The following is a 24,326-nucleotide window of genomic DNA, read 5'->3' on the forward strand; positions in this document are numbered from 1 at the left end:
AATTAGGACTCATGTGAACTCTATCAGTCTTGCCTCACAGATAAAGGCTTGTTTATTTTTCATTGGCTCTTTGTTGAAATAAAATGGTTTCTGATAATGCCCAAGTAATTCTTTTTATCGACACTCGGGAGGCTGATACGGAAATAAAAAATAGGGAACTCTTTCAGTGGAGATTAAGATCTCTCAGAAACGTGGCAGGCTTCCGACATGAGGGATTGTCAGTGCTGCTGCTCCATTCCAGAGCAGCCACTTGCCCTGAAAGATGAGCTCAAGCTCACTAAACAACCCTGTTTTCAGAAATTAGGGAGCTGTGCAGAGAGTGTTATAGCAGATGCATCACAAATCTGCTGTGTTAGGCAAAAAAAAAAGGAAGCAAAAGTCATAGGGACAACCTTTATGGAACATTTAAAAAGAAATTTAAAAATATGAGGTAGATTTATTCTTGTGTTGGATAATGCGTTGCATTCTGGGTTGCTGTGGGTCTTCAGGAGGGTTTGTACATCTCCAGCTGAGGTGAGGGGGTCCTGCTCTGGTGCAAGGGAACAGGGTGAAGGTGGGCTGCAGAATCTGGGGAAGTTCCCAGGGGATCCAGATAATCAGTTAACTGCTGCTTCTCAGAGTTAAACTCATTAAATCCCCCTTGCTCTTCTCAAATCTAAGCTATGGGATACCAGGCTATGCATAACTCAGAGAGGTTGTTGAGGTATTTTGGGGTGAGTGAATTTTAAACGGTGGGAGATGAAGCATTTATTTAGAAGTGTGAGCTGGATGGGGGAGGTGACCCCATCCCAAAGGACCCCTGCCCTGAGCACTGCTGGAAGCTGCAGGCACTGTGACTGCACGGACATTGTGCCCCTGTGCAGGGTCGTGGAGGTGCCACTCAGCTGGACACTTGTCATCTGCCCTTGCTGTCCCCTGTGCACTGAGGCCATGGACAGAGCAGCCCCCCCACCACGTGCAGCAGGCACAGGGGCTGTGCAGAGTGGGGGGGCTGAGCAAAGGCTGGCAGCAACCCAGAGCCCACCCAGGGCAGGGCAGAGCCCACACGGTCCCCAGGGCCAGCGCTGGCTGCGATGGATGGGCTGCCATGGCAACCCTGCCCGCAGCTGCATCTGTCACCAAGGGGGACAAATTGCTAATAGGCAGGTTGCCAGATACCCACGTGGTAGGGTGGCCTCTGGGGTGTCCTCTGCAGCAGATAATCTGGGCCAGTGTGGGGGAGAAAGGAATGAGGGTGATGTGGGAACAGCCCCTAGGTCAGGGTGGCAGTGCTGCAGCTGTGCAGTGCTCAGGACTGTGATTGTGTGGTTGCAATGTGTTTTTTCACTCTGTTGAGCTCTAGGGGCCCATTGAATTGCTTTAGGGTGATGTGAACAGAGTCACACCAGGGATCTGGAGAGCAGAAATGGGGACAGCAAGGCTCTGTTGAAAATTGAGCATGAGCTGTCAAAGCACTGGGTTACACCTGTGCAGCTCTGAGCAGGATTGCTCTTAATCTGCTCATATACCCCGAAAAATATTTTTGGGCAGTTGCTGATTCTTTGCATTACAGAAATTAGATCATGAAACATTTGAGAGGGGTCAGTTTTCAGTTGAGCTGTATCTCTCTTTAGTCTCTCCAAGCTCTGCAGTCCCTGGGGAGTGTGAGAGGATCAGGGCTGCTCCTCTGGCCCCTGACCGAGAGCTCAGGGTTACCAGAGCAGATTTCTTCTGCTGTCTGGCAGAGTAATCCAGCTCGATTTAACTCTCACTGCTCTTCAAAGCGACGTCAGTGCTGTAAACACTGTGAGCCCAGCTCCTTTTGCTGCCATCCCTAACCCAAAGACATCAGCCTGCTCAGGACTCGTGGTGTCAGCTGCCTCCCCAAAAAGTATGGCTTGCTTGGCTGGGCTTGACATCCAGGGAGATGCAGGCAAGTCATTTCTTGAGGAACTCGTGTGAGAGCGCTTGGATGCTGCTGTTGGAGAGGAGAGAGCAGAGCAGTGCTGGCCCCCGTGCTCCCACCTGGGGGTGTGGCTGCAGTGTCAGCCTGCTCCCACCCCAGCACCAACAGCAACAATGAAAACCTGGCCTTGTCTCACTGCTGAATTCTTTAGCTGCTGCTTAACACCAATTTGATTGCTATTTCTGTTTCTGAAATGGGCATCTGCTTTTCTGCTGATCCCCCAAGGGAAGGTCTCAATGTTTTTAATGCTCCATCCCTGCCTCCAGGTGCCACCATGTGGGGCATGAGGGACTCCTTTGCATGGGAGTCAGGCTGAGGGGTGGGATGAGGAATTTGAGTGGCCTGGGCATATGGGATCATGTTGCACCCAGTTTCTGTTTACACACACAGCAGAAGGATTGATTTCCAGCAGCATTTAGCCTGAGGGTGTTGTGTGCTTGTTTCCTGTAACTTCAAAGAAGTCAAATTGTTCTTGAGCTGAGGCATAGGAGCAGAGAAGGATTTGTCTGATGTAGTAAAGTATTTCATTTGGGGAGTTCCTCTGGACAAGCTGGAGCAGTTCACTGCAGGATGAATTGGGGTTGGTGTTCTGGAGATGCTTGGGTTTGAGCTCTTCCAGGTAATACACAGCAGTGATTGGAACAGCGGTCTTGTCATTCCCAAACTGAGGAAAGTAGTGGTTGATTTGAAAACTGAAAAGGCTCTTTAAACAAAAAATTCATGAGACAGCAGGACACAGAGATTTACAGCTGCAGCCTCTGAATTTGCCTTGCTTATGAAGTTTGCTGTCACTCTGGTATGAAGAGCTAAGTAAATGCTAAATGAACTGTATTTAAAAATACTTCTTCAATAAATGTCCTTGCAAATTAAATTTCAGGAGATGATCTTACCTTTAGCCCATCCTGATGATAATTTTAATTATGGTTAATATAAATTCAATATGCGTTTCCAGTTTATTGTCTTATTCCATCATGGCTTCATCCCTTAAGAAAATTGGTAATGATGCAAATGTCTGAGGGCAAAGCACTCACCCAGAGGTATGAGATTCATGAGAAAGTATTTCAGTATCCAAGTGCCCTTTGAAGCCTTTTCTCAGTGTATTAAGCTCTGCCCTAAAATCAGCAAGAACTTCTGCTCATTTTAATTTTTCTCCTGTAAGACTGTTGGTTTCCAGCCTAAACATACCCCTAGTGTTCATAAATTGATATTATGGTAGTATCTGCATTGTTCTTCTCCCCTTCTGGTGCTTACCTGTCCTTATTGTTGGCAATATACACAGATAGCCCATAACCATCCATTCTCTGCATGGCTGAGCAAGCCCTCAGCTCCTCTGAGAAGACCTGGTCATGTTCCTGTGCCCACTCCAGTGTGCATTTCTTGTTCTTGGCCTCCATCACCCAGCAGGACATCAGTGCTGTGGGTCAGCTCTGACCTGGGCTGTTGGGTGTCTCCTTGGCCTGCCATCATCTGTGGTTCCTCTCCTTGGAGGCTGCACTGTATGAGCTATGGTTGGCAATTCTGTAGCATCCTTCCACCTGAGGAGCATGAGAAGCCGTGGAAGCAAAAGGGGATCCCAGTGCTGGCTTTGCATGGGGCAGATTTTGGTCAGTGACCCATCCATTTCTGCCATTTCTTCCATTTCATGACTTAACAGGGATGTTCCAAGAATTTTTCAGCACCAGTTCAGGAAGAAAAGAGAAACTTAACATCAAAACTAAAGATAGCAGTGTGGTCAAAGCCAAGTAAGGTATAGTCTGCTCAAGTATTTTATTTAGCCTGAAGGTTTATGGCAGTCCTGTGTCTGGATTTTATGATCATTATAATTTATGATAGTCTTAAATCACTGCGCTTGTGCAATTTGGTCAGGAGTAACCCTTCTGCTGTTTTAATTCTCTTCTTGGCCTGTGCTTTTAATCGTGATGTCACTTGCTTGGAGAACATTAAATGCCATGTCAGCCTCATGTGATAAGAAACTTGAAACATGCACATTGAAAGAATCTGGCAAGGGACTGTCTTCAAGTAGGAAGCAGATCTAATTGGAAAACACGGTTTCACATCAGAGAGGAAGGCACTTGCCCAGGCCTTGGAGGAGGCTTGTTGCACACATGGGCTGTGCTCACTTTCTGGAGCATGCTGGTGGCTCCTGCACACCCTGGGATCTGTGAAATCCCAGGGAGACAGACTCACATCCCGTGCTATTTTTGTAATGTTTATTTCACAGTTGTTCAATGACAAGATTAAGTTTGGGCTGGGTTAGATCATTACATTTCTATATTTGATATTCTGAAACTTTGGAAGTGGTACAAGTGGCGGTGGCCAGTCTTGTTGGAACCAGCCTGAGCAGTAGGACAGCAGCTCTCTCCTGGGAAGCCTGACACTGCTTGGCAGCCTTCCCCTCAGAGGAGGTTTCCTGCTCAAAGACACGGTCAGAACCAAAGTTTGTCTGGTTAAATAAAAAATAAAAATTTAAAAGTACACCTGGTTCCTAAATCATAGGAAGCTTTCAAATATCTGCCTCGGTGCTTTTGTATTTTCAGGTTTGAAGAACTTGCAAGAGGCAGAGTTTTGTTTTATTGCTGTTGATACTAAGCATTGATCAGAAGTATAAAGGGGGGCATTTAGGGGTAGGGTTTGGGATTCTGATCTCCTCCACTGATTCTCAGCACTGGCCTGATTCCTCTTTATTGCTCCCAATCTTTTGGAGAGCCACAAGCCTCTCAAGCCTTCCAGCCTTTTACTGCTAACAAACCCCAAATGGATTGCAGGCTGATAGGTCCAGGATGATGTTCCAATGGCTCTGTCTAGCACCGTGGGGTCCCCACAGAAGCAGTGCCAATGTCAGGATGCTGCTGCTGGTGTCACTGCACAACATTTATGTCATTAATGACATTCCTGTTCCCTTTGGCAGCTGGTGATGGAGTTCTGCGGCGCGGGCTCCGTCACCGACCTCATCAAGAACACGAAGGGGAACACCTTGAAGGAGGAGTGGATTGCCTACATCTGCAGAGAGATTTTGCGGGTACGTGTCCAGGGGGAGCTGAATGTTGTTGGGAATGTGGCAATTCAGGGCTCAGGGGACACAGGAAGCCTTTGGCTCCATAGATTTCCTGGATGCTGTGCTGCCATGGGCTGGAGCCTCTGCGGTGCCAGCAGGCGTGAATGATTCATGTGCCTGTATGATGCATAATAAATAAGCCCTGCTTAATGCCCTTTAGCTCTGTTAGTTGCCTGAATTTTAACCCTTTTTTTCCTTCAACGAAAATATAATCTCCTATTAGTATTAAAAGGGCAAATATTTATTTATGCTAGAACTACGTTTTTAGTTAACAGAAAGGTGAGGACTAATAAAGTCTGTGGAAAGAAGAATCTTCATGATTAAAAAGCATCCTATGTTTTTTTAAATCCACGTCTGATTTTAATGAAGATACTGCAGCTTTTATCCTCACAATATAAATGTTTGACTGAGATGTCTTAAAATGGGCCATGCCAGAGTTTCATGTACTGGGAGCTGGCAGCTTCAGCAAAGACTTTCCTGCATTTTGCATTGCTGAGGTTAGAGGATGAGGTTGTAATGGCTGCCCTACATTAAAATCTATTGCTCTGTGAGCTGAAGATTTTTTCAAGAGAAAGCAGGAATATTTGGCATGTGAAGGAAACCTGTACAAGAGCCATCAAGTGATAGGATGAGAGGAAAAGGCCTCAAGTCGCACTAGGGGAGATTTAGGAAAAATTTCTTCATCAAAGGAATTGTTAAGCACTGGAACAGGCTGTCCAGGGAAGGCTGGATCCCCGTCCCTGGGGGAATTTTAAAGGGATGTGACTGTGCCACTTAGGGACATGGTTTTATGGTGGCCTTGGCAGTTGTCAGGGTTATAACATGGTCTTAAAGGTCTTTTCCAAGCTAAACAATTGTTTGTTTCTGTGAAGGAAAATGAGGCAGAATGATCACTCCAAATGGATGTGCCTGACACTGAGGCTGCCGTGGGTGTCCAGAGGTGACACAGCATTTCTGCATTGACCCTGAATGCCACTGTCCACACCAGAGTGATGTGCAGAAGTGCTGGTGCTGTAACTCATCAGCTTTTGTATGGACACTGCTTTCAGTGCCAGGAGGTCACAGTTACATGGGCTTATTTTAAGTGTATGAGCTCCATGAGCCTGTTCCTTAAAATAGTCCCTGGCAGTGAGTCAAAACCCAGCCTCTGACTCATGTCCCAGGGCCAGCATTGGGTGTCACCTACTGCGTTTTGGCCACACATTGGGGTGATGGTGGGTGGCCTCTGTGGGGTGTGGGATGAGGAAAGGCTCCCAGCTTCACATTGCAGAACGTGGCTCAGGCTTGGTTCAGACAGTGATGGACAGTTGGAATTCTAACACGAGGCTCAATCCCACATTGTTAAAGGATTTTTTAAAATCCTGTGGAATTTTTGTTTTGCCTCAAATGCTCAAAGGTGCTGGTAACCAAGTATAATATGGCTAAAAAAAGGACTCCTGTACAGATATAATCTGTTCCACAGTTTTCCCAAGGTAACGAGCATAAAATGACTAATAACTACCAGAAGCGATAGCAGAAATCCTTTTCTTCCTCAAATAGGAATGTTTAATGTGAAATGCAAACCTAGTGCAAAATTAGTTTTTGAAGTAATCCGTATTTTTCCTAAGTGGCCAGTCTGGGTGGATTTTGCTTTAAAACTGAAATAATAAATGAATTAAATAAAAATGTAGGTTGCAAAAAGAAATTAATGAGCTAATAAACCAGCTCAACAGCAAAGCTAGTTTACCTTTAGCCTTTGAGACAGGCTTTTCACTTGAGCTATATCTCTATTAGGGATATGTGCAAGTTATAATATTTGTATTTGCATGGTAGCATTTTTAATACAAGTTTCTCAGTGTACTGAAATCCAGTTTATTGGACCAATATAACAAGAGAATAGTTTTCTTCAGTTTCTGGATGATGGAAATGGAGAAAGGAGACAAACCCACTCTATTATTTCTGCCACAGAAATGGCTCCCTGAGGCAAGGGAGCTCATGGGGGAAATCATGTCTGGAGTGACAGAAGAATTTGGGTTAATACAGGTTCCTGCTGGAATGGGAAAGATTGGGTTAAAACCCCACAGAATGGACAGGCTCCTCGCCAGGCATGTCCTCCCAGCATGGGACATGGGACAGTGTTTGGAGCCTGTGATAAACAAAAGCATTCTCAAGTGCTTAGCTCCAACTGTGAACCTTTCATTTCTGGAGCATAATTGGTTGAGGAGGAATGTCAGGAAATAACATGCTTTGAACTTGGGTTCCTCTAACCTTTCTGTGAATTCTCCAGGGCTTGAGTCATCTACACCAGCACAAAGTAATTCATCGAGACATCAAGGGACAGAATGTATTGCTGACAGAAAATGCAGAAGTGAAACTAGGTAAGAGTGGGTTAGAGCTCCTGGAAACTGCAGGTGGGCTGGCTGGGGAGAAGCAGCAAAACTGGCTTGTACACGACCAGAAGAAAGAGGATGGGTACCAAGAGCTCCTCTGTGGGTTTTGTTATGTTGGCTTTGATGCATGACCTTGGGTGTTGACCAGGTCCTGTGCCTCAGACTACCAGGGGTTGATGGCCTGCAGGGGTTGATGGTTCTGCTTGCAGACATGCACCTGCAGTGGTGTTTCTGCTCAGACAGCTCTGCCACCAGGTACAGGTTAAGCAACCAACACCAATTTTTCATGTCCTGGATTGAAAATTGCCCTGTGAGCACCACCAGATGTTGTCAGTGGCTGTTGCCCTATAGCTGCATAACAGTGTCCTGGAGAAGAATCCATTTTCAGTTTAGCATGACATAATCCAGACTCCTTTTCCAGGCTAACCTGATGGAGGGGTTTAATTTGCAAGAACTACTCTGAATTTTGTGCGCTCTGTTAGTCACCCTGGAGAGGAGCAGGCATTGGTGTGGAGATCATATGGAAGGCAGCAGATCAGTGCAGATGACGTGTTCACATCCTCACTTGTCCAGTATTGATGTTATTGAGGCTGTCTTTGCCCAGTTAATTTTTGTTGGTGATAGAAGATCCCTTACACTGGTCATGTGTCTTGGGAGCCTGGTTTTCCCATGCCTCCTCTCTCCCTCTACAGCAGAATAAACCCCTGGCTTAACAGATGGCACCACCAGCTCATTGGGTTTTAGGCTGGTGAGGATTCCTCTCCAAGGGGAAATTCTCCAGGGCAAATCTCTAGCCATTGTGTTGTGTAAAGTGCAGTTAGTGGACCATAGAGTTTTCTCTCATTGGTTTGATTTCATCATTTTTTGCTTCATTTTGCAGCTCTCTGCTTGACATTTCCCATGGGTCTTTGTCCTTGGTCCTTAGCTCCTTAAGTCTTTTGCATTTCTGCCATTTGCAGCAAGAATTTAGGTAGAAAAATGAGGCTTCCACCAGTATTTGGCAGGCTTCAATTCAAATGAGCAAGCATAGAACAAAGGCTGCTGCTTATTCATGTAGCTAACCCTGTTTCTCATTAGTATGAGGAGCTGTGATTTCTTTTCATTGCCTCCTGGCAAGGAGGAGAGGGCCCAGGGTTTTGTACAAAACCTGGACATCAGATGATCAGGTTTGTCCTTGGCTGACCTCTGTAGATGCCAGCAGAGATCAAACAGGAATGTCTTCAGCCACGTCCCCCTTTCCTGGCTGTGCAGAGCTGTTCTGAATGAGCACAATGTTTTACATGGAGCAGCAGAGCGTTGCTCAGGTTTGTCTCTGACCTTGCCATGCCCTGCTGTCTCCCTGCTGCAGTGGATTTTGGTGTCAGTGCCCAGCTGGACAGGACTGTGGGCAGGAGGAACACCTTTATTGGCACGCCTTACTGGATGGCCCCCGAGGTCATCGCCTGCGACGAAAACCCCGATGCCACTTACGACTTCAAGGTACCTAAACCAGCATCTTCCTGCTCAGAGAATCATTGCAGCACTGAAATACACGTTGGAAGGCAGCACAGGCTCCTCCTGCTTTCTGGCTGTGGGATTTTGGGATGCCAGTTCAGGTCCAACCTGAATCTTTGTTGTGCTGTTCGCATATCCAAATTTACTCTGAGGAGTCTTTCCCCGTGTGGAGAAAGGTGTCAGACTCAGACTTCCTACCTGCTACCCTGCTTTTTGGTGCTGTGTATTTAAATACTCCAGTCAAACAAGCTGTATTTGCTCTATTTACTCTGGAGAGGAGTCAGGTCAGGTTTAGAAAGGGTAAAATCACATCCTCTGGCCTGCAGGCTGATATTCACAGGGAGATGTGAAGGCTGCCACACAATCAGACGTTTAGGGGGCTGACCTACTTTTCACATGTCTCTCCAGCCTGTTTGAAGTTTATTTTTGGATCAGTGGCAGCACAACATCGCTGCTGAGTTATAATGTGGCACAGAGCCCTGTGCCATGCAGCAGATCCACAGGAAGGTTAGGAGTCCCACCTGGCCATTCAAACTACAGTGAGGTCTGATGTTTAAAGCAGGGAGAGCTTATTATAGTTTATCCATTATAGTTTATCCTGTTTCTGCCTTACTACGAGTTTCTGGACACACATCTGTAGAAATATCCCTTGTTATTTTGTCCCTTGGTTTTTTGAAATGTCCAGAACTTGAATTTCTAGCTCCAAACCTCCTATGGTTCACTGAGTTTGTCCAGAGAGGAGGGCAGGGCATCACCAAATGAACTCTGGGGGGGAAGGTCAGGCATATGTGAAGCTTGCTGTACTTCTGTTCTTGTGCCTGCTGAGAGGTCACTTCACAAGGTGATGTTTAAAAAGGACTTTGAGACCCTCTGGTGTGAGCTGCTTTCTAGAAGTAGAACACTCCAGTGTAACAGAGCCACAGCCCACCATTGTGATACAATTTTGGCTTCAATTACTGGTTGTTCAGAGAAATTTTTGAGAAATGAACGATTTTGAAGAAGCCAAATGATGCTTTGCTCTTGCAGCCGTTTAAGTGCATCAGTCAACTTTTGAACTGAGGCTTTTCCAGAGAGCAGCTCTCCAGTCTGAGTTCAGACTCTGGGTTACAGAAGTTGTTAAGGATGGGGACATGTAGAAGTAGTTTAATCTCCAATTACTTATTACTCTTTGATTAACCAATTACAACAAGCATTTCCTCAGCTCTGCTGAGGGCAGTGCTGCATGACAGGGCTGCACCCTGCACTGGCTGCTCTCACTTCTCCACCGACAGCTGCCTGTGCAATGCTCTCATTAATCACAGCTTTTTGGCTTTATTTCTTTTTAAAAGGACTGATATCTTCATAGGCTACTTCTACCCTCTGAAATCCCTGAGGATTTTCTTCCTGCCAGAATAACTGGGGCATTTAATATGCTGTGGACTGATGCACAGGCTGCAGGAGCAGAATCCCTCTATTGTCCCCGAGGATCAGATGCTCACAGCGAGCCTCTGAAGTTGGCTCTGGCCATTTTCCCGTGGCTGGGGGTGTGGAACAGGAGCTGATTGCTGCTGACACGCTCCTTGCAGGGTGCTTTCAGAGCTCCTGGTGATGTGGGAGCCACTGGACATTAGTCCATACCCCAGATCACAGCCTTGCACCTGATGCTCTTGCTTTGAAGTAGGGTGGGGATGATGTAAATGATAATTATTTCTTTTAAAAGGGATGCAAATCAGATGCTCTCAGGTTTGGCTGACTGGCTTAAAATACTGAATACAAAAAATGAGATTTATAGGGTGAGAAAAGGAATCCTCACAGGCTTAATCTCTTGGACAAAAAGCCTCTGATCTCACTGTTTTCTTAGCCAGAAAGAGATGCCTGTGTAATCTATGGAAGGAGGCAGTAAATACCTCCTCACATAAATAAACCACTTTAAAAAAGAACAAATAGAACCCCCCCTCTGTTGTTGAAGTTATTTGTTGTTTTTTTCCCCAGCCAGTCTTCCTTTTTTCTTTAGAGATATCTTGTCAATAAGCTTAGAATCAAAAGAAGGAGGAGGAGAAGGGAGCCTGCTTCCCTTCCCAAGGCAATGCAAATACATCAGCACAGCATCCCTTTGCTGGATGGACTGAAAGGCTTTTTAGTCTTAAAAATAAAAACCATTCAAAAAAAATCCTGAATTCCAGATCATTATAAAATGTGTGCTTCCCGCTGAGTTTTCTGCTTTCTCTGGGAGACTCAGAGAGATGATAATCCCTTTCTGTATTCCTCCAGCTTTAAGATCACTTGGCATCTTGCATATAACACTGGGCACCTCAATATGGAAAGACCCATTAGGAATTTGGAAGGAGTTCAGTGGCAACCCAGAGGGAAGGGGTCATGTGTGCTGAATCATGTGGAAAGACTGTGATAATTAAGTATGCAGCAGAAATCCCAGCTGGCCAGAAACAAAGAGTGGATGAGACTGTGCTGTGAAAGGGCTGAAAATAAGATTTGAGAGAGAATTTTTAAACAGGTGCAAAGATGTGTAGCAAGGACAGCATTTGTTGAGAGAGAACTTGAGCTAAAAATGAGGAAAAGTGCCCTGAAATTGGAAATCCAAGTTGTCTTTCCTGGAGGGTGTATGTGGAAAGGTGCTTGTGGTTGTCTCCAGCTCTGGCTGGGACTCTGTAGTGGGAAAAACAACCTGTCTTGGATTTTCTCACTAAATGGTAGGTTTAGAGGCTTGAGGCAGTTTAGAAAGAGCAGCTCTTGAACTGGAGAGGAGAAAAGTGAAGTGGGACTGCAGAGACATGGCAGAAAGCAGGGCAAGGGAGAGCTGGATGTACAAGAAGAAGGGTGGAAGGCAGAGTCCATCCCTTCCAGCCTTAGGTGGAAGCACCAGCATTGGTCTGAGTCATGTTCCCAGACCAGCAGAAGGGTTGTACTCATTTTCTCTCACTGGGCACATCCAACCTCTGCCTCCTGCACTGCCAGGAGAGCCAATCCATCCCCTGGGGCTCATTGTCAGGGCTAGGGCTGCAGCCACAGCTCAGTAGTGATGGTGGGGTGGGGAGGAGGCACTGGAGGGCAGCTCACTGCTGCTGTCTGGCAGGGAGCTGGGGATTTGGATGGTCCTGCTGGCAAGGGAGAGGATGGAAGGAGAACTGTAAGAGGCATGAAATCAGAGTTTCTCAGATAGGTGTGTTGTCTCTGCTCTGATCCCTCAGGAGACTCAGGGCTGAGCAAGGCTTGGGAACAGGGTAAATAGAAGTGTGCATTTCTCCTTGCACTGGCAATGTCCCTCTGCTTCCTTCCACAGAGTGACTTGTGGTCTCTGGGGATAACAGCCATCGAGATGGCCGAAGGTGCTCCCCGTGAGTAGAGTCATGGCTCTCATCATTACCCCTGGGTTAAAAGTGCTGGGCTTTGCTGAGCACCAGCCAGAGCTCAGCTCTGTGCAAGGAACACCACCCCAAGGTTTTCCCTGGGATTGCTGAGGTGGAGCTCACAGCAGCCATGGGGACAAAGCCGCCAGGGCAGCATGGCCCAGGGGGCAGGCTGGGCAGGGAGCAAAGGCAGCTGTGTGACACCTGATACATCTTGGAGCACTCTGGGCCATGGTTTCCTCAGATAAAACACAGATGAAGGGGTGGAGGTCTGGAAGCAGGTAAAACACCTCAGAGCTGGTGTGGCACTGATAGTGACACACTGGGTTCACCTGGGTGCACCTGCACAGGTCACACTGCCACAGTTTTCAGTGTTGTCCTCAGGCTGTCCTTGCTGGAAAATGCAAGTCAATAAAGCAGAGCATTGTGCCACGTGGTGTGGCTGTCCCATGCTCTGGCCCACTGATGTCAGCACCCAGCAGGTGCTGAGGACCTGGAGCTCCAGGAGCAGAGATGTCCCTAGCTAGTCCCTGCAGTGACCCTGGCAGTGCTGGGGACACTCACAGCCCTTGGGTGGGGACATGACAGCCTGAACTCAGAACCTTTGGATGGGGACATCAGCCCACTCCTGGGCCCCAGGGCTGGGGGGCTGTCTCGGGGGGGCTGTTGCTGCGCTCATCCTGCCACGAGGGTCTGGCAGCCTCAGAGGAAGCTGGGATCTCCCAGTTGGATCTCCCAGTTGGATGTGTGTGCTGTATTTAATGCCTCTTCTTACAAATTGCAGCTCTGTGTGACATGCATCCCATGAGAGCCCTCTTCCTCATCCCCCGCAACCCGGCCCCGAGGTTGAAATCAAAGAAGTGGTGAGTTCCTTTCTCCATCTTTAGGGACTGTAAAAACATTGCTGGAGCAGTCTTTTTCTGCAGCTGGGCACGCTGGGGATGTGGTGTTGATATTTATGACGCTTTGGGGGTTGGTGATGATCTCCAGCATCATGCTGGTCAGTGTAGGTTTGGGTTTTGGTCTTCCATGGAGAGGAAGTTTGTTCTGAAGGCTCCACAGTGGGATGGAGGCCTTCCTTGGTATGCAGAGAGAGCAGCACACTCACCCTGCCATTTCACAGTGCAGAGTTGGCTTTTCCTGGGCAGTTGTGCAGCCTGAAGTCTGATGACACTTTGCTTGGCTCCTGTTTCATTCCAGTCAGGTTCCGTTCTCAAGTGGAAACATGTATCCAGGCCAAAAAAAAAAAAGAGGATGGTTTATCTTGAAGGTCCAGGAATGCTGAGATTTGTACTTTGTTTGGGCTTTATTTTAAAATTTTGCAGGAAAAGATACATCACTGTTTTGGAAAAAAAAAAAAAAAGGAAAGAAAGTGAGGCATGCCAATAAAAACCCACAGGAAAAATATTCCTTAAGCCCAGCCAGATGTTGTTTTGTTACTGTATGTTCTGTATTGATGGAAGTGGAGTCCTTAAAAACACTTGTCTTTGGTTTGTGCTGTTTTCCTGCCCCAGGTTCAGCAGTGGTTTAGTCAGGAATGATCTGCCACATGTTGGAGAGACAGCACTGCCCCTTGTTCCCCGATGGGCTGAGCTCACAGAGGGAAGCTTTGCCTTAATCCTTTAAATTATGCTTAATATCTTATTGATTGCACACCCATAAAAAGGAGAAGAGCCCCTGGTATGTACTGACAACACTTGGGGCAACAGCAGCAAATATTTTATTGCTGACAGAGGAGTGAGAGGGACTTGGAGACCTCTGCTTTGGACACATGGTGTTGGGCTTTTAGGACCAGCCTAAAAACTCACCCAGGCTTTGGCAGGAGGCATCTCAGTTGGGTCAGCCTGATCAGCTGCTCCAGTACCAAACCAGAAGGAGAGGGACCATTCCCAGCTGGCTCTGCAGACGGTGTCAGATATTCTTGTTCTCTTTGCATGACCTTTTGAGGATACAATTAGTCAGCTGAGAAAATAGTGTAGGTGCTTGTTTTCTGCCAGATCACCAGTCTGCTCCTTTGTTATCCTCACTCCTACAGCACAAAAAGGATTGTGAGACTTGAGAGTTTATTTTTCATACAAAAGTGCTGTTTATTCAGCAAAGACTCCCTCAGCCTGCAGGCAGAGGGGAGCTGATGAAAGCAGATTTTGAGCAGGATGTTTCCCCATGTCCTTAAGGTAAAAATGGAGCTGGGATGGAATTTATATTTTAGTCCTTGCCCTGCCATTGCAGGATGTGCTTAGTAGAAGGTGGCATGTTCCTGGGCACCACCTTCTCACACACATCTGGCAGCTGTGCCAGGTTTGCACATCCTGTGGGGTCTGCCTGGGGTCATTTGGTCTGCCCAGAATTGTGCTCTGCCTGTGCCAGGGGTGGCATCCTGAGTGCTTGGATGGAAGATCTCATGGGAAGCCACAGTGTAGTAAAACTCCAGCTTCAAGAGGCAGCTTGGTGCTCACCTGGCCTCTACTCCCCTTCCATGATCAAGCAGGCATCCCTGGTGTCCATCAGAGCTGGGACATGTGTATCTCAGGTAGCTCAGACTTCTGCTCATCTTCCAAGCTGTCATTGCAGTGGAAAGCTCCAAAGGATCCAGATAAAGGTGCACCAGCTCCTTGAAAGCAAATTTTTGCAGCATTTTCAGTGTGGCACTGGGCAGATTTGCTGTCCTTGGCTCATTTCTCAGCTGGAGGTTTTTGGGCCTTGCCAGGATGAGTCCTGGAATTCTGCAAGCCCATCCCAGGAAGAGTGGAGATGTTTGACCAGGCTTTTGGGGTGGCTTCCTGGCAGTCAGTGGGCTGGATTTCAGAACCACAGGTCACAAGAGCAAAGCAAAATGGAGAAAGGTTCAACTTGAGTTTGTCCTTGCTTTTGTGCACAGCAACACATAAATAAAAGTACACTACATGGGCAGACCATCTTTTTCCTTGCATGTAGAAGTAGTGAAGGGACCCCAGCCCCTTTGAGGGTAATCAGGACAGCCAGGAGAGAACACTGGCATGAGAGCCTGCCCTCAATTAAAAATTGCAGAGAGGAAAATAATTTTGTTGCTTGCTAAATCCTCAAACTGGCTTTTGAAACAGCACTGTGTTCCTATGAAATTAAAGTCTTTGGTGTATCATTTTCTTTCCCAATTAAAGCCAGCCAGCAATGAAGCTTTATTTTCCTCTTCCCCTGTTTGCAGGCAAAATGAACTCAAACTTTAGTGATTTTGTTCCCATAAACCTTCTCTAGCCCTGCGTTGTAAAAGACATGAAACCTCTTTGTTAATGAGGTGATATTTGCACTGTGGTACCACTTTTCATCCAAGCAGCTGCAAAAGCTTTGCAAACATTGATTTAAGCTTTACAAACCCCAGGAGCTGGAGGAACGTGTGTTTCAGGAAGGTGGGCTGACCTGGGCCTGGGGAGGGGGTGAGATGTGTGGTGGAGTCCTGGATCAGAGCCAGGGAGAAAGCCCTGGTCTTCAGCTCCAGAGAGGGCTGAACTGTGCCACTGAACAGGCTGGCTTGTTTGGGAGAGGAAGATTTTGGGAAATGCAGCAGCCTGAGCTGGAAAATGGATGGGAAATTCCTGTCCATAGCTGCTCAGGCAGCAAAGGTGTCTTAGGGCATCACAGGGCACTGGGACCCCCATCCCATCACTTCCAGGAGGATAACTCTTCAGCTACTTCACCTGTACCATATTTGCACATGCTCTGGACCACACATCCAGGATGGAGTCTCTCAAGCTTCACACCAGCAAGGGAGGATTGTATTTTAAAAGTGTTTTTTATTTTGTTTTTGAGCATCGCATTGGTTGTGCCTTGTGGGTACACTGAAACACTGTGTTTCTCAAGGCAAGGTGGGGAAGGCAGATTTGCTCATTAGCAGAGCTGGAGGGAAGATTTAATTGGATCCAGTAGCATATTTTATTTTTGCATCTCAATTTGTATGGATTAGCACTTGAAAGATAAATCACTTTTGGTCTGACAGCTTAAAAGTAAAATCCCTGAAAGCTTATTGTTTTACTTCTAATGCAATTCTGTAGTATCTGTTGGCTTCTGACAATAATTTATATTCATTTTCTTATTTGCTAAAGCAACATAGACTACAGTAGCCTGTCAACATTTTCCTTTCTTGTAAATCCCTGTTCTCTTGAGTTTATAATGTGGTGAAATTAGTTCCAGGAAAACTTTGGATATGCAGCACTTGAGACTAAGACAAATTTGTTTATTAAAGATTTGGCGGAAGCTGTTTTAGCTGAGATTGAATGTTACTTTGTGGGCAGGGAGGAGGGCAGGGCTCTGTTCCCATCTCTATCAAAAGAGCATGTCCCAGTCTCTTGGATCAGGGGCTCTGGGGCTTGCAGGTCCCCCAGCCCTGGTGAGTTGTGATGCTGCTGAGAGAGCAGGGAGGGACTGCAGGCAACAGGATCATCCATAAGTTGCCCAAGCTCTACCGAGCCCTGCAATGTTGGGACTTACTTAAATCTAAAAAAAAAAAAAAATTTAACCTAGCTTGAAACACTGCCTGGGGAGCTATAAAATATGAGGAACAATCCATTCAGGCATTGTGTTTATATCTCTGTGTGTTGTATCTCGTTTCTACCTGCAGTTTCACAAGTTCAGAGGGAAGGGAGCAGGAACACTCCCTTGCTTTTTCATGGGTGCCATTGGTGACATCTTGCTTTGGTGATTCTTTGGGTCATACTGATGGTTCCCAGCTTTCTGGGATAACGAGCGAGAGCTGAGAAAAATCTTCTCCAACTTTCTAACATGAGAATCAATACATTTACCCTTATTTCTACACCTTCCGTCCCTGTTCTTGACCAGGTCTAAAAAGTTTCAGTCCTTCATTGAGAGCTGCCTAGTGAAGAACCACAGCCAGAGACCAACCACGGAGCAGCTGATGAAGCACCCCTTCATCCGAGACCAGCCCAACGAGAGGCAGGTCCGCATCCAGCTCAAGGACCACATCGACAGGACTAAAAAGAAGCGAGGAGAGAAAGGTCAGTGGACAAGAGAGAAGGGTTAGTGGAGAAGAAGCAGCACTCTGAGCAATCCTTGACCTCTGCCATGTGTTCAGATATCACTGTCTGGGCAACCCGTGACCTCTGCCACGTGCTTGGGGATCCCTAGTGCAGACCAGGGCACATCCAGGCAGGTGAAGCTTATGGGTAAAAGAAGGAAGACAAAAAGGATTGGGTTGCCCAGTACTAGTTCCCCTTATTCAGATGGCTGAGTTTGTTTGCAGTCTTGTTAAATTCAATAGGTGTGAGCTTTCATGTGGTTTTGGGGACAGATTGTTTTGTTTGGTTTGATTCCTCTCAGTCGTTGAAATGAAAATAAATACCTGTAACAATGCATGCAAAGCAGACAGGTGACTGCCATTAGAGTTAATCAGTGTTTTTAAATACTTTTTTTTTCCTAATGAAAAATGATGCCGTTTTTTAGGCCAGGTGGTAATTTCCACATGGAACATCTAAGCCTTGATTCATTAAAGCGTGTGTATAAAATTTACGTTTGCATAGATCCGTGCTGGCGTGTGGGAGGGTGAAGCTGCTAAGCTGAATTTTCCCCAGCTCACGTATTTCATGCCAAGTGTGTTGATCTACGTGACATCCCTGCAGCACCAGCGATGAGCAGAGCTGTGCAGACGAACATCCAGATAAGACCCTTGCCCCAAAGCAATTCTGCTGACTAGGAATAACCCATTAAACTGAATGTTTTCAGTGAGCTCTCCAGGCCCTATCAAAGTCCTCTGCAAGAAAGATCAGATAGCAGAAGAAACTTGTTAAAGTATTCGGCTGCTTGTGAACTGAATTTTAATTTGAAAGCTCATTTGTAGAATCCAGCAAATTAATATGTTGCTATTTCTCTTCTTATTGGTAGCGGAATTAATTTTTCATGCGTACCTTCCAGCCCCTTGTAATAGATTTCACTACAATCAAGACAATAAAATGGGATCCCAGTCAAGTATTAAATGTGTTTAGTCTGGCAAATGAAGGCTGGACCCTAGAGATGGAGAGTAATTGGATAAATGCAAGCTTTTCTTTGACTATAATTCCCTTCATCCGATAAAGATGATATCCCAACAGAAATTGCAGTATGTAACACAACATTGCAGTGAGCTTTTATGCAGATATCTTCATTGCCTGGAAATTACATGGATTTGCATAGGAAGAGCATATGTTTAGGGAAAGAGGAGCTGGTGCCTTCAGAGCCTTGGTTAAATCCCACCTTCCCATGGCTGTGGCTCCAAAGGCTGGTGGTGCACCTCCTGTTGCAGAACCATCCTGAAGAAGGGGGTCACTCCCTGTCATATGGGGATAAATTTTTATTTTGTGGACATCCCCATCTGTACGTGAAGGGGCTGTGGTTGTCAGGGCTGTTGCCATCTGTGCTGGTGGCTTCCCTGGCCTTGTGGCCCCCATAAAATCACAAAATGCAGAGCAGTAATGCTGCTTATTCTTGGTCATGCAAGGTAAAGAGAATTGGCAGTTCTGCCTTCAGAGCTCTGGGGTTTTCAGCCACTGGAAAAACAAATGAGTCCAGCAAAGGGCACTGATGAGCAATTCTGTTCCTAGATGAGACAGAGTACGAGTACAGTGGAAGTGAGGAGGAGGAGGAGGAAAATGACTCTGGTGAGCCAAGGTAAGAATCAGCATTTCATTTGTGCCCTTACATCCCTTTAGCTGTGTATAAAATCAGCTAGGATTATGGGCTCATATGAACTGGAAATGGAAAAAGGACATTCTGAGCACAGAGTCCTGTTCCCTGGCAGAACAGAGGAAATTCTCGCTGCCGGGTGGTGCGTGGGTATGAACTGATGCTCTGGATCACCTTCACCAAAAGCTGGGGAAGAAAAACCCCATTGCCTGTGGGATCTGCAGCACAACATGGTGCTGTCCTGGGAATATGGATGCTGAGATGTGGAAAAATGTGAGGTGAAGTTAAAAAATTCTTTAAAATGTGGTTCCTTACATCCAAGTGTAGCTAACTCCCTGTTTCCATGTAATTTTTCACCATGAAACCTCCCAGGTGCTGCTGCAAGCACTGTGGGGCTGGAACTTTCTTCGCTGACATTTTTCAGAGCCGTTGTAATTAGTATCAGGTTATTCCATTATTTCTCTGAGATAATGTAGTATTTTAATAGCTGGCAATGATTCATGCTAAATGTGCTTTGTGCACAGCTAAATATAGTGTGTGCCAGCCACTGCAGCACCAGAGGCTTTGGGTAGAAACTTAATGTAAAAGAAACCTTTCCATTTACAGTGAGTAAATGACCGATGAGCCATGAGCAAAGCTCTGTCACCCTGCCCTGGCACCTGCAGGCCCCCATCCCTCCACCCACTGCTGCCCAAGCTCTGTCAGCTGTTGGGATGCTGTTGGGATGGAGGGAAGAGGGGCCACGCTGGATAAACCACACAGGGACAAGAGCTTCAAGGCTGCAGGGAGGGGATCTCTGATGCTTCTCCTGTGTGCAGCTCCATCCTGAACCTGCCCGGGGAGTCGACGCTGCGGCGGGATTTCCTGCGGCTGCAGCTGGCCAACAAGGAGCGCTCGGAGGCGCTGCGGCGGCAGCAGCTGGAGCAGCAGCAGCGCGAGAACGAGGAGCACAAGCGGCAGCTGTTGGCCGAGCGGCAGAAGCGCATCGAGGAGCAGAAGGAGCAGAGGAGAAGGCTGGAGGAGGTAACTGGCCAGGGCTGAGCTGGTTTCTTTGGGTGGAGCAGCAGGATTTCTGGTGGCACGTCCCAAGGGACTGTTAGTAAGAGTTGCCTCCTTGAGCCAGGTCTCATAAGTTCTTGGAGGTGTATTAGTCACCCAGGATAGCTCAGCTACCTTTGGAGGCATAAAATCAGCAGGACGGCTTCTGTGGCAGTGTTGGAAACAAAAAAGTTTAATAAAAGGCAAAATAACAAATAGAGGAAAACCGAGTCAGGTGCAAGAGGTTCTTGCTCCTGGTAACACACCTCACAAAAGCGATTAGTTTCTTTGTTCACGTCTTTTTTTAGTAAATTGCCCAAACGGGACTTTTTGGCTCCTGTCCAATTGGCTCTCCTTAAGTTTGAGGTGAAGTCCCTAAGCCTATGAAGTGCCTTTTTCACCTAATCGAGGAGAGAAACTTCTGGGCTTCTTTCCTTTCTCAGGGGCCAAAGGATAGTTTTGTCACTCTGTCAACAAGGGGCACATTCCTATAACTGTTCTCAGGTGGTTTAAGGTCATGTGCTGACCTCTCCAGTCAGTAACCCCAAACATTTTGTCACACTGGTCAAGCCTCTCTGCTCATCCTTTTTTTGTAGCCACCTCCAGTCACTCTCCCCACCATAGCCAAGTGTTGCCAACTTTTGTGAAGGTAATAAAACTGGTTTGCTATGAATAAACCCTTGGTATTCCAAACCTAAAGGGGTCCCTGGAACTACTGAGCAGACTTAGACCATGACTGGGGTGACAGCTGTGTTCAGTTGAGGTGTGCAGTCCAGCATCTGTCAAGTTCATTATGATTATTTGCTCCTGTGGACTGTTACAGTGGAAAAGAAGCTGAAAAGCTCAATTTGTCCTATCCCTGGATCCATGTGCCATTTGTGTCCCATTTAATTCATAATTTCAACTTCAGTCTTACAGTCCCTGCCAATTACAATTTCTCTTGCAGGGGAGGGGCAGATGCCTGCCTGACCTGTGCAATGATCCATATGTGCCCTGAAGGATAAGATTTCATTACCCTTGTCTTAACATACCAGCCACAAATGCAATCAGTCTTAAAATTATCCACCCCATTTAAAATCCAGCTGCAGGATTTGACCTTGTGGCTTTGGATGTCCCTGAGCTGCTCAGCCTGGCCATGTGCTCTGGAGGATGTGCTAGCTTTTGGTTTAGCTCCTGGTTCTTGTATTGAAGAAGTTCACCAAAAAATAAAGGGGCTTTTCCCCATCTCTTGGGGGTTTTGATGGGTTTTTTCCAAAAGGCACCCATTGCCTTGCTCTGAACTCAGCCTAAGTGACTCATTGAAGGGTTCATACATTGAGAGTCATTAAATTAGCTTTCTGAAGAGGTCACCAATGTGTCTGATAAAAGGATTTTCAGTAAATGGACTGTTAGAGAATCCACCCCCTTAATCTGTTGAGCAAGAGGTCTCTTACTCTGGTCACCAGTCTCACCCTGTACTGGGTAATGCCTCAGGCCAGGGGCACAGACAGGAAGGAATTTCAGGCAGCTGATGGTGATGATGGTGATGGTATGGCCCCTCTTCGAGGTGGTCCTCTGAGCCCCTCCAGGGCAAAAATCAACACAGGCAAATCCCAGGCAAAGCATTCTTTCAGTCTGGTAAATATGTAGGTCTGTCGTGTTGTCAGAGCACAGAGTGTTCAATACTTTGTAGGTCAGGCTTTGCTGGAGCCCTGCACCCATCCCAAAGCTGGCAAAAGGACAAGGAGAGGACAAGGTTTGCACATAGATGCACCCCAAAATCCCCTGCCCCAGTGGGTGTTTGTGAGGACTGTTGTAAGGAAGCCTGGTTCTGCCTTTGTCTCAGCCTGCTTGCTGCAAGTAGTACAGAAGCAGAACAACAGCAGAATAAAAGCAGACACCAGATTAACTGCAATCCTGTAATGAATACAATGCTTGCTGCTGTATTAATATGTTCTCTTCACACAGAAGAAAATTGTTCTCTTTGCTGCTTCCCAGGCAGGTTTTGAATGGAGGACTAATCCCTTTGCTAAGCAGGAGAGCTCTGCCCTGAGCTGCAGAGTTGCTGCCTTGCTGGGCTGGGCTGTGCTCAGTCCCCTGGGCTCTTCCACTTCCCTTCTGTCCCCAGGTCATTGGGGGTTAATGCCACCATAGCCAAGATTTGAACCCAGTGCCTTTTCTAGTGGCTCTGAACAGCCCCACTGGGCTCTTCATCCACTGCCTTCTTCCCAGCTGCCTTACAGCTTTTGGAACTCAGGTGAAAGGGGATGTGCTGAGGCAAAGCTGGCCAAGAGGTGTTTGCAAGCTCCTGCCATGTCAGAGGAGTGGGGAAAGGCAGGGGGGCTGTGGCTGAAGAGCATCCTCTGCTGTCCTTGATGTGATCTGTCCCACGGGCTCAGCCAGGATCAGGGCAGATGCTGGGGCCAGCTGGCAGCTGTGGTAGCCCCAGCATCTTCTCAAGTGCCCATTTCCTCAGGTCCATCTGGCCAGGTTTAGCCTCACCTGCATCCAGCCACAGAGTAAAACGAGCTCTGCTCTCTATTAGACACTGTTTGTGTGGTGAGCAAGGAGCAGCTGAGTTGCTATGGTGAGGATTAAAGCTGGAGTCCTTGAAAGAGGTACAGACCTTCTGTTGCAAACGTGGTGGGATGTGGCAGTGGTGAGGACAGATGCTCCCCAGCATGGCTGGCTGTGCCTTTGCCAGCTGTAAGGTGCCCTGAATCTGCAAAACCAGAAAATCTGTAAGTGCAGAGATTAGCAAATAAAGTTTCATGGCTGCTGCAGGGATATGCCACAGTTTGGTCTTTGCCCTTCCTGGGTATTTTGGGGCAGGAAACCTCTGATGGGCAGACAGAGGTAGCCACCAGCAGCTGTCACAGTTGTGCTGAGTTTGGTGTGGCTGTCCTGAGGCTCCCAGCACACTGCATGGCTGTGGAGTGCTGCTCCAGCCAGGCTGCTGCTGTTGGACCTCTCTGTTTTTTCCTACACCAGCTTTGCACTAGCTTTCATTAATAACTCTTGGCCAGGGATTTGTTTTGGTTAATAGGAACAGGATTTCTTCCATGCTACTTTATGGTCTGACTAAGATGGGGTGTGCCTCCAGCAGGCAGCAGTGGTACCAGCAGATCTCTGGGGGAAGAGACCAGTGGAAGACTCAGATTACTGTGTTTTCAAAATAAATTTGACCTTTAAAACACAGCAGAGCAGCCGGGACAAATAAACCCTTGGAGCTGGTGGCTTTTGGGTCTCCTAAGTCAGGCTGTTCAAGCTGCCAAACATATTACTGTGTTTACAGAAAGAGCTCCTACTCATCATAAGATGCCATGGAGGTGTCCAGGCTGAGGGAGTGAGTTGGCATTTGGGACCAAGTGCAGCTCCAAAAGGACTGGTGTAGAAGGATGCCAAGTTCAGAAATGCCTGGAGTCAATTTGTACTGGAAATGCACAGCAAAAGAGCTGAAGAAAGGCCTTAGTGGGATAACTGGCCCATTCCCCCATCAGTGCAGACCTTCAGGGGGTTTGTTTGGTGGTTTTCCAGTGCTGTCTCTAAATACTGGCAGGGGTAGAGCTCCTACTCTTTCTCATGTCTCATTTAACAGAGCTCAAAATGAAAGAATCACATTTTTTTCTGTCACCTTGATCTTCCTAAGTGGGGATTTCTGAACCTCTCACAAAGTACCTCCCACGTTAGGGCTTTTTTGGGGAAATCCACCATCTCCTGATGTTGCTCTAACTATAACATCAAATGCATGTAGAAAAAAGTCAAGTGAGGAAGTCTTCTGGAAGGTCTTTATGGCCTTTTTGGTGCCCTCGAGACCTTGCTGCCATCCTTTGCGTGTCTCCTTGCATCTGTTGGACACTTGGGTCTCCTTTTTCAGGAGCTGACCAATTTCCTTCTCTGAGGCTGAATCTTCTTCCAGGCAGCCAAAGAGATTTAGATTTGCAGCTGTCTTTAATTGCAGTGGAAGTAAAAATGCCCGAGCCAGCTTTGAAACCGGGACTTTCATGGGAGCAGAGTTGCAGCTTTGTTTTCCCTTGTACAGAAAGTTGGTCTCATGAATTCAAAATGTGCACCAGAACTAACCCTCAAATTAGGAAATTAAATATCAATAGATCCAACAGCACTGCAGAAAATGTTTGTGTCATGCAGAAGGGTGAATAGGCTTGAATATATTTTAATTTTTCCCTATATATACATATATTAGATATATATAGTTCCCTAATCAGCCTTCCATTTGTTGCTGGCACAGAATGAGCCTTGATGCACTGGTTTAACCACCAAAACTCCAGCTGAGCTGTAGGAATAACACATCCTGAAGTCTGGAGCTTTAGGGATCCTGCAAGACAAATCTCTGTGCAGACCCCTTGGCAGCAGTGGGCAGATGGAGTCAGAGAGGGCTTTGCATAACCTCATTTTTCTGCCAAATTGTGGATTTTTCTCCTTCCTAGGTATAAAAT

General features: G+C 46.8%; 1 protein-coding gene across 4 annotated transcripts in view; it reads left to right on the top strand.

Moving 5' to 3' along the window:
• The window catches only part of TNIK (TRAF2 and NCK interacting kinase), a 149,927-nt gene that overhangs the window by 83,532 nt on the left and 42,069 nt on the right, over positions 1–24,326 (top strand). For all 4 annotated transcript variants that reach the window (XM_059855775.1, XM_059855777.1, XM_059855778.1 and 1 more), the window contains exons 5-12: positions 4,854–4,964; positions 7,267–7,357; positions 8,718–8,848; positions 12,141–12,195; positions 12,992–13,070; positions 17,017–17,192; positions 18,771–18,837; positions 19,671–19,875. In XM_059855775.1, coding sequence (XP_059711758.1) covers positions 4,854–4,964; positions 7,267–7,357; positions 8,718–8,848; positions 12,141–12,195; positions 12,992–13,070; positions 17,017–17,192; positions 18,771–18,837; positions 19,671–19,875 — 915 coding nt within the window. The remainder of the gene's footprint in view (positions 1–4,853; positions 4,965–7,266; positions 7,358–8,717; positions 8,849–12,140; positions 12,196–12,991; positions 13,071–17,016; positions 17,193–18,770; positions 18,838–19,670; positions 19,876–24,326) is intronic.

This window comes from Haemorhous mexicanus, chromosome 10 (genome assembly GCF_027477595.1).
Source record: "Haemorhous mexicanus isolate bHaeMex1 chromosome 10, bHaeMex1.pri, whole genome shotgun sequence".
Classification (NCBI taxonomy): domain Eukaryota; kingdom Metazoa; phylum Chordata; class Aves; order Passeriformes; family Fringillidae; genus Haemorhous; species Haemorhous mexicanus.